Source organism: Hydra vulgaris, chromosome 12 (assembly GCF_038396675.1).
Source record: "Hydra vulgaris chromosome 12, alternate assembly HydraT2T_AEP".
Taxonomy (NCBI): Eukaryota; Metazoa; Cnidaria; class Hydrozoa; order Anthoathecata; family Hydridae; genus Hydra; species Hydra vulgaris.
In genome coordinates this window covers 25,013,949-25,024,871 of record NC_088931.1, presented here as the reverse complement: position 1 = coordinate 25,024,871, position 10,923 = coordinate 25,013,949, and the positions used below count along the sequence as shown (strand labels likewise).

Genomic DNA, 10,923 nt, shown 5'->3' with positions numbered 1-10,923 from the left:
TTGGCCAACATTGAAAGCGAAGAATTATTGCTAAGAGCGTTCATAACTGGATTGCCGGGTGAAATTTCAAAGCAGCTACGAGTACAAGTGAAAATATTTGGGATCAGGTTACAGGATGCATTAAACCATGCACGAGTACTTATGACGGAAAAAACAAAAGATGAGTATGTTTTAACAACAATCTCTGGTTTCTATAAACATGTTGAAAAACCATCCGCTACTTATTTTAACTGCTACAAGTGTAGCAAGCCTGGACATGTTGCCCAAATCTGTTTTTCGAAGAAACAAATTGTTAATGATGGAATAAAATGCTTTAGATGTGGAGAATCTGGACACATTGCAAGATTTTGTTCGTTGCATCAGGGAAACTCAAGTGGGGAATCGCGAGCGCCAGCTGTTTCCCTAAACAACTAACGACGCTTCGAATATGCACTGTGCAAGTGAACACCTTTGCTGGAAAAGCACTGGTTGACAGCGGATGTACTCGAACTATTATTTCAGAAAACATGGCTCAGAAAGCCGGTGTTCGTATCAGAAGAAATGAACTAATGGTGTTGGCTGTTAATGGAGAATTTGTGAAAACGGAGGGAGAAGCTACAGTAACATTGATTATTGAAGGAAAAAAGCTCAAAGCATCAGTAATGATTTTGAAAAGTGTTGTCAACGGTATTGATGCTATTATTGGTATGGATGCCATTAATCGCTATGGAGAAGTGCATTTGTACAATGGAAAAATTGAATTTGGTTTTGTTTCAATTCATGCAGAGAAACAAGCTGTTGGTATAAAGGACAAAGATTTTGATGCTTATTTTGATGGTACAAAGTGGACTGCTAAATATAAATGAAAACAAGGTCAATCACAACTCAGAAATTCTGTCGCGCAGTACAAGGTAAAACCCCAGTTGTTTCATCAATTTAGTGACGAGATGGACTTATGGGTAAAAAATGGCTGGTTGAAACCATGCAACAAAGAAGAGAAAAGTACAAAAGGGATTGTTTCGTTAATGGCTGTTGAGCAGGAAAATAAAGGAAAGATACGACCTGTTATGGATTTTTGCGAATTGAATCAGTATGTTAATTCACATAATGCCTCAAGTGACGCATGTGATGAAAAAGTTTGAAAACTATTAGTGATCTGTTGGTGACAAATTTGCAACGCTTGATCTTAGATGCGCCTATATGCAAATACATAGTGATCTGAGTTTGTGGGAGCATCAGAAGGTAGTCTACAAAGAAGAAAAATCTTACACGTCTTGGTTTTAAGTTAAATTCTGCCCCAAAAATAATGTCTTCAGTCTAAGGCAGTGTGTTGAATCTCAATGCAGGTATTAGTGAAGCAAATGACCACTACATTGACGACATAGTTGTAAATTTGGAAAAGACATCAGTTGAAAAGGTCGTAAATCATTTAGCGTGTTATGGATTGGTAACAAAAGAGCCAGTGCAATGTGAAACTGCACGAGTGTTGGGTTTGCAACTGTTTAGAAATAAAAAAAAAGGAGCTTTTAAGAAATAAAAAAAATTATTATTTGGAGAAATAATTATTTGGAGAAATATTGTTTGGAGAAATATTATTTGGAGAAATAAAAAAATATTATTTGGAGAAATAAAAAAAAAAGGAGCTTTGGAGCACAAAACATCATTCCAAAGTCGCAAGATATCAAAACTGAAAAAGTAACAAGACGGACTTTTTTCAATATATGGACACTTATTAGGTTGCTATCCTGTTGAAGAGTGGCTTAGAATTGCCTGGAGTTTTATAAAACGTCATATTCAAGGAAATACTTGGGATGATCTAATCGGAGATCAAGCTCAGTCATGGTTAATCGAAATATTGCGCCAATTAGAAGTTTGTGATTCTGTGAGAGGGAAATGGAAAGCTAAAGGGATTCAAAATAGAGCAACATTGTGGTGTGATGCTAACAGCATGGTAATAGGGGTTGCTATAGAATACGATGGCGTAATAATTGAGGATGCAGCCTGGCTTCAAAGTATAAATGATGTTATGCATATTAATATTACTAAATTAGATGCTGTAGTGTGTGGGATAAACCTAGCTGCTAAGTGGGATACAAAGAGTTTATCAGTATTCACTGATTCAGTAAAAGTTCATGGATGGCTAAAAAGTATGCTGACTGAAAGTCATAGGATTCGATCAAATCCATTATCAGAAATGCTTATTAAAAGAAGACTTTCTCTATTGCAAGACCTAATAAAAGAATATAATATAAACATCACGTTAAAATGGGTTCCGTCCTCCAAAAACAAAGCTGACGTGTTGACACGAGTTCCAAAGACTTGGTTAAATGAGCTTTCACGAAGAAGTACTAAAGAGCTATGTGGAGTAAGTATTGCTGAAGAAATTCGTAATTGTCACTCAAAGCATCATTTTGGCGTTAATCGGACAATGTTTACAGTGCAACAAAGACTTCTGCACGTATTAAGAAAAGATGCTGAAGAATGTGTTCGCAAATGTTGTCAATGTAATTCAATTCATCCAGCGCCAATAAAATGGGGAAATGGAGCGCTAGATGTACCAGACACATGGTATCGAATTGCTTGTGATGTGACTCACTATAAAGGGTCACCATATTTAACAAAGATTGACTGTGGACCAAGTCGGTTTGCAATTTGGAGAAAGTTGCCTCGCGAAGATACCAAAAATGTAGTAAGTCAATTGGAACCCGTATTTAGGGAGCATGGCCCACCGCAAGAACTGTTAATGGATAATGGAGCGGTGTTTAAATCTAGTGAATTTTCAAATATATGTGAAAAATGGTGTGTAAAAAAGAAGTATAGGTGTGCATATAGACCATCAGGAAATGGGATTGTGGAGCGTAACCACTGCACAGTAAAACGAACAGCTGCGAGGACACAAATATGTCCGTTAGTAGCGGTATTTTGGTACAATACAACACCAACGGTAGGAACAAATGAGGAATCTGCACCTGCTTCTCAAAAAAATAAGTACGTTTGGCGTCTAGCAATTCAAGAGGAGAAAAACACTGAAACTCAAGAAAGATCACGACAAGTTACGAAAACTTATAGAATTGGAGAAAAAGTTTATGTTCGCCCCGCTGATGCAAAGTGCACTTCAGTTTGAAAAATTGGTACTGTAACTGACATACTCACAAACACAAATATTGAAATTGATGGTGTTCCAAGACATGTGCGAGACGTGAGAATAGCTCCTGCCTCAAATTCTTCAAACGCTTCAAGTAAAATTGTTATCAGTGAAGAGGTTGACAGTGATGAAAGTGATTTAGAAGATTTAGACATTTTTGCTGCACGAGAGGAAGGAACTGAAGAAACAGTTGTTGACGCTGAACAGGAAGCTGACGGCAGAGAAATTGTCGATAATTTATTACCAGCGATCAGACAATCAACCAGAGAAAGGAGAAAGCCGACATATTTAAATGACTATGTTACTATGGTGGTAGAGCACAATTAAAATACAAATTTTTGATCAAAATATGAAAAAAAAAATTTTTAATTCATCTTATTCAAAATTTTATTCTCTTTCTTTTGATGTAAATATGGAACTGAAACTATTTTTGGAAATGTGTTAAAAATCTACATTTGCAAAATTATTTACCTTAGCAACACCGTAGCAACCACAAACATACTCTCGTTTATTATATATGTTGAGCAAAATTGCAAGCTAATTTGTCTTTTTGTTGTGTCTATCATGCTTGTAATTGTTTATTTATCATCTTTGCTTTTAAAGAAATTTGAATTTTGAGAATTTTGCTGTAGCAAGATTTAAAAATTCATGTTGTTATTGTTGTATTAGACCCTAGTTTTGTTAGTATTGTATTAGAGATTTATTGCTGGTTAGTAATAAGTTGTAAGATCTATCATAAATAACAAATAAGAAAGATAATGAGCTCTAAAAAAACAAATAAACAAAATATTAGCAAAAGAAAAAAGAGAGAATAGAATGGCATAGTTCCAAAGAATGTTAAAGTTTTCGAAGATTCTTGTATCAAGTCTATATGCTCAAGTGAAAGGAAACAAAAACAATAACTTAATTTTCTACTAATTCTTTTCCACAAACAGAAGACTATTTTATTATTGTGCATTTTTACCTACTCAAAAGCATTTTGCAAACTCTTGTATGTTCAGAATGTTGTTGCAACATTGTTGTAAAAGATGATATTTAAAAAAGACAAAGATTCTCTCATGTTCTAACAATAAACTGTGATAATTGTTCATGGAATAAAATAATTAATACTTCTCCAGAGATAAAGAAGAAGGGGGAAACTAAAGGTCGAAATACATACGGGGTAAATGTACGTTCTGCAAAAGCTTTCCGTGAAATTGGTTGTGGTTTTTCATCAATAAGCACGCTTGTATCTTTAATAAACTTTAAATCTTAAGACTACTATAACGGTAAAGAAACAGAGAAAAAAACTTAGAGCCTTAAAAAAAGCATTCAGTAAGAATCTTAAAGCAAAGCAACCTCAAGATTCATATGTTTCAGGAGGATTTTAACATGATTTTACTGTTTAAATCTGATTTTTTCTTTATTTTGTACTTACTTTTGTTTTTTCTGCAAGTTGAGTTTTTCATATTTTATCAAGATTTCAAAACATGATTTTTTCTGATTGAATAAAGCTTTTGTTCTGAAGTTTTTAGAACATATTCCTAACAACATTAGAATTCATTTGACAGATAGATTTTATTTAATCATTTTTAAAACTCATTATTTTTAGTTTTAACTTCTTTAAACTACTTGTAAATCGTACTAAATTTAACTTATCTTAAAAAAAAGGTCATATCTTTACATATAAAAGAACTAATTAAAATTCTATCTGTTAAATGGAGTAAAATAAGTTCATTAACAGATCTGCAAAGTTTGATTAATGGTTCTTAAGTCTAACTCAAGTTAACGTGTTTTGAAAACATAAGAATTAGGTCTTTATTTACACTGTTTTTGTGCCATTATGGGTTTTCGGTAAAGTTTTTCAATTTTTTTTTTGCAAAAACATTTCATTTCTCTTAGTGAAGCATTTCTGCATATTTTTAAAACTATTTTTTAAATCTTTCATGACAAGTGTCTTTTTTGTGCTCTACCACCTTAAGAACTTCAGTTCTTGGGGTGATGTGATAAGAGCTGATCGTTATAAAACTTTATTGTTAAGTTTATAAAATTCTTGTCATAATATTATTAAAATTAATTGATGTAATTTATTAGTCAAGTCATAAGCTATTTTTGTATATAATTACGCCCTTGAGAATTTTTGTTTCTGTATAAAAGTTGTAAATAGAATTTAATAAAAAGAGTCAAAAAATAAAAGTAAAACAAAGTTGTCGCAATAACAGATTTATAGACCTAAACGTTTCAAATCATTCCACAAAACTATTGAAAATCGATAGGTTCATTAAAAAAAGTTAATAACTTTTTTAATATTTTAATTTAGGAAAAATCTGACGGTTAAATGGATTATTTAGGTGTACTGCAGAAAGTTCTAAAATTTATTTGAAAACAGATAAAGACAAACTGACTTAGAACATTTTGAAATGTGATTAATTTCGCTGATTTTATGACACTTTTTCCCCCATTATGGATCAACCAAATGAAATTTTTTTTTTTGAATCAACCGAATTCTCTCCAAGAAACTCTATAAACACCTAAGTATGTTAGATTTCTTTTTATTTATCAAAATCACTTTTTTTATAGGGCTACCACCTTAAACTAACTTGAAACTTTTGGGGTGACCGGACTGAGAGTGCATCAAATAATTTTAAAATGACTTTTTCTGGCGCAAATGCTAATAATTTGGATGAATTTGATGCTGTTTTAGCTGCTATTGAGGATAATTTGTTGGAGACAGACCTCAATTTTAATTCAGCAGTCGGTTTAGCTGTTGGAAGTATTCCTAACGCAAATGAAGAAAGAGTATTTTGTTGTTTATTTTGCGAGAAAAGATGCTTATCACAAGGTGGTCTGACTCGTCATCTCAATGCAAAACACAAGGATAAAGTTATTGATAAACAATGTATTAAAAAGAAAGAGAAAGCAGAGGTTATTCTTCATCCTAATTTTTTTCAAAATTATTTAGTTCAGAGTGCAGAAAAGCTAGCCAAAGATGAATGCTACCCTCCAAAAATAAGAACCGAGTTTAAAAATTTTAAAATCACTTGTATAGAGGAGGTCAATCCAGCTTTTTCTCTAATAAAAAATATAATTAATTCATTTGATGGAAATGCTGAAACCTTTTACCCTGCTTTCTACAAAATATTTTCTGAGTCAATCTGGTGACCAAGTCCTTTTAAAAATCTTAGCCAAAACTGTGCTCTTCTTTTAAGTTTTGAAGTTGCAAATCTTGTCTTGGCCCATCTGACTGGTGCCTCCTTTAAAAATGATATTATAACATTTAAACATGAATCCTACCAGTTTACTGAAAAAGAGAAATCGATTTTCACTTTTTTTAGTGGGTATGTTTTTGGTACCTTTTATAATAGAATTAAGTTTAGTTCTAAAGTGTTTACTTTGTACCATAAGCAGAGTTTATCATTTCTACTTGCTGATAAATATACAGGAGAAAAAATTTCTTTACCAGAGTATAAACGTGTTAATTTGCATGATAGGGGTGGTTTATGGAAAGTAAATAAAGAGGTCATTTGTATCTTTACTGCTGTTGCATATCATTTTATTTCTTTGGGTAAAAAATCATCCCATATTATCAATTGCAAAGAAATAGTTGATGCTCTAATAGAAGACTCTTTTGTGCTAGTTACCTTTTCAATAATTTTGCATAGTTTATCTGATTTTATCTTAGTTTATTAGAAAATCTTCTAACTTTGTATATTAGAGTTCGTACATTCTACTTTGTAAAAGATAAGTTGCAAGCTTTCAAAATTTAAAAAAGTCAAACAAAATCGAATGCTTTAAAAACAACAATTAAAAAAAAAACCTTAATTATGGAATGAGGACATTAAAGAAGAAATCCTGGCATAGCTTGAACTTATTAAAACAGCTATTTTCATAGCCACATATCTTTTAAAAATATTATTGGCATATTATTTAGTTCTCCTAAAGTAGTAAAATAAATACTTTAATGATATTTATTAATTTTATGTATAGCTCTATGATAGAATATCAATATAATATCAATAAGTAAAATTAATTATGTTAATATAATTGTGTTTTAAATTTTTAAATACCAATGGGACCTCTAATACTTTTAAATATGTTTTATAAAATTACAAACAGTTTTCCCTTTCTTTTAATTATTTAGAGCATACTCATATTTATATCATCTCCGGAGCTAATTACATTTCCAGCTATAGGAAGAAATATTTTCTGGTTTCTTATTGTGTTATCATTGTAGCCAAAATCATTAGGAGATGGGTTGTCCTTGCGAGCTCCAAGTGATCGTTGGCGTCCAAAGTAATTTTCTATCGGATCCTGACAAAAAGCGTTCAGTCAAAACATACTTTACATTGTGCTGGAGCAAAAACTGAACAGACTCTATAATTGAATGGATAGTAATCTTTAAACCTTCATATGTTTGGTGGGCTATAAACATATTCGATTTTGAACCTTTTGACATATATCCATGGTGCTCTTTAATAGATTTTAACCGATTTTTAAAATATTGCAAAAAAACACTTTATAACCAAGAGAACCTGTCATCATTTAATGATGAAAATGGAGTTAGGTTAGGTTTTTGGTCAAATTTATGAGCATCTAAGCTTCTTATATTCATTATATCAAAAAACTTATCCATTAAGGCACAAAATTTAGCAGTACCTTCAGCTTCTAGTAGTCCATAATGTAATAAAACTTTTGACACAGTGGAACTTAAGACTCGAGCAGCAAGTTTAACATTCATTATAGAATATGGCGTCGACTTTATATGCTCAAAAGTAAGTTTAGGTAATATGTGCAAGACACATTCTCGGTCTTCATAAAATATATCAGTAATATGATTCCACAATATAAACATACCATTGTTCCACATATATCTTGTTCTTTCTGTATTTTTTTAGTTGGATAAACAGTTACGAACTGTCTTAATCAAATGCCGTGAATCAGATATAAAATAGATAAATCGTTTTTCTGAACTAAATAAATCAAGGGTCCTATATGTAACATCAACATTCGGATTCATATCATCATTATGTGTCATAGTGAAATGTGTTTTGAATAATTTGCAATTTGCAGACGCTCCATCACAAGTTACAGCAATGACTTTTAGCAAATTTAATTCACAAAATCCAATGGCTTCCCAAAGCAAAGGAAACATTTGACATGTAATGGCACCAGTCGTAGCAAAATTAGCTAGACTAAATTTAAAAGGATTGACGACACTACAAATAAGAAATACTAAAACATGGGTAGCGAAATCATCTACTTTAGGCAAAGTTGCTACATTAATATCGACATCACCAAGATCAACATAACCCACAATCTTCCCGGTGTGTTTGTCCCAAACTAAGTTTTCTTGAATTTTTATTTCATCCTATAGATAATAAATTTTTCCTAAAATCTTAGATTTTTTCTTTTAACTTATCAATTATTTCTTTATTAAATCCACGTCTGGGTTTAATGTAATTTTTATAATCACGTAATCGACAACGACTTGGAAGGACAAGAAAACCTGTTCCAGATTTTTCATTTTAACCTATATCATCATACACTGCAGCAGACTTTGAAGCCAGAGAAAGACAATACCGAATTATCATGGGATGATATTTTACATTAGTTGGGGACAACCTTAAATATTTTTGTTGCTCCTCCCAAAATAACTTCATAAAAGGTGAGATTTTGTTTTGATCTGCATTTGACATTATAGATAATAAATAATCACTTAAACTTGAACTGATAGTCATGGCGGATTTTGAAATCGAATTCTGTAACTCTACCATTTTTTCTTTCAACAACTTATTTTCAACTCTATAATTTTGAATTGTTAACTTTAGGCGATCAGGAGAAGTTAATGATATTGGAGCATTAAGTTTAGCAGCATTTTTTGATACACTGTGCTTTCTTTTTGATGATTTGGAAGATTTAGAAGTAAAAGATTTTTCATTTGTAGTACAGTTCTCATAACATTTTACATTGCTTAAAAGTAAACATGATTTTGATCAAAAATACTCAGTTTGATAAGTTCCATGAAAATTAAATTCTGTTTGATTATATATTTTAGGAATGTAATGTTTGATAGCAGACTTTTTAGCATCATCCTGTGTTACTCCTAGACAAACACGTTGAAACAACCTTGATCAAGTTTGACAAAGTGATATTTTTCATTGAACTGTTGTAATATTCATAAACTTCATGGTTTGATGGTAAAAGCCATGCAAAAACACGAAGTATAAATGTTAAAGAAGTATCAATAAATATGTCTATTTTTGCAATTTCATGAATTTCATCCTTTTCAAAAATATGAACTTGAGAACCATTAATATTTATCTTCCAAGCAGAAGGAAGATTAAAATGGATTATACGCTTAGTAAGTTCTTCCATTGATTTGTAGCATTCCTGGATTGGGTTTGGTTGAGTATTTAAGTTGGATTTCTTTTTAACTATGAGCTCTGCTGATTTACGAGATGTTGTACTGTAAATGAAATTACACTTTTAACAAATATATATTTAAATAAAATTTATGTACTTTACAGTGGAGGATCCAGCTTTTTTAATCTTTGAGATAGCTAACTTCGAGACATGGAGCTAACTCCAAACATTTATATGTTTATACTTATATCAAATAATGAGGGTTTGCAAAAAAAATGCGATGATTGGAAGCTGGGAACAAAAAAGCCCCAAAATTTTTGCAACACCTGCCCCAAAAGAGCAACAGTTGATGTGATATTTTTTGTACTAAGTTTCATAGTTTTATCTCTAAGCGTTCAAAAGTTATAACCATATAAAAATTATAACCCCCTCAAATTGAGGGGGGTTTAAACTTTATATGGCCATAATTTTTGAACGCTTTGAGATAATACTATGAAACTTAAAAATTATCGATGAATATAAGTCTAGTTGAGAATAGTACAAAATATATTTCATAAACTTGTTGCTCTTATGTTTGGGGCAGGTGTTGCAAAAATTTTGAGGCTTTTTTGTTCCCAGCCTCCAATCATCGCAATTTTTTGCAAACCCTCATTATTTGACATAAGTATAAACATATAAATGTTTGGAGTTAGCTCCATGTCTGGAAGTTAGCTATCTCAAAGATCAAAAAGTGCTGGATCTGCCACTGCTTAATTCACAATTTTATAACATAGTATTAAAAATGAACTACATTTAAGCTATTGAAGTTTAGCTTAAGAAGTATTGATGAACTAGCTAATTTTAAATTATTCAGATTTATTAAAATCCTTAATCTATTTCTTTTTTTTTTTTTTTTGTAACTATTTTTTTACCTTGAAATAGAAAAACTTTTTTGTGGTAAATTCAGTGTTGGTATTGATCCAGGAATAAGTGTTGTTTTTAAATGGTCTAAAATAATAGAAATATACCTGAATTTTCTTGTTTGCAGTAAAGATACAAAATAATGAAAAGACTGATATATTAATTATCAACTAATCCAGCAAAGTAAACTTTATATTAAATATAGAATTTATTAAGCTATATTAGCTAAGATTTTAAATAAATAAACTTTAATAGTGTGCACTTCTATTTGTAGACATCTATATAATTATGCAGTTGATAAAATGTTTGCATATATGACATACTATTATTTAGAATATACAAAGTTCTTGAAGCGGCAGATTTATTTAACCTATTGCATTTTATTTACTCACTACGAAGAAATTGATCCTCAGTATAATGACGTTCACAAATGTAAAGATTCCTCTTTTCAATTTTACTTTTTAATCCTTTGTCAATCACTCTGTCACGTGTAACTATACTTAGTAACTTCTGTCTCCAGTTTATGCTATATTCATCATTTTTAGTTGGAATACGAA

General features: G+C 31.1%; 1 protein-coding gene across 1 annotated transcript; it reads left to right on the top strand.

Moving 5' to 3' along the window:
• Nucleotides 1-926: 926 nt before the first annotated feature.
• LOC136088022 (uncharacterized) lies at nt 927-3,451 on the top strand. The gene is made up of 4 exons (XM_065811661.1): nt 927-1,104; nt 1,326-1,469; nt 1,716-3,087; nt 3,166-3,451. Exons 1-4 carry the CDS (start codon nt 927-929, stop codon nt 3,449-3,451), a joined length of 1,980 nt encoding a protein of 659 aa, XP_065667733.1.
• Nucleotides 3,452-10,923: the final 7,472 nt, after the last annotated feature.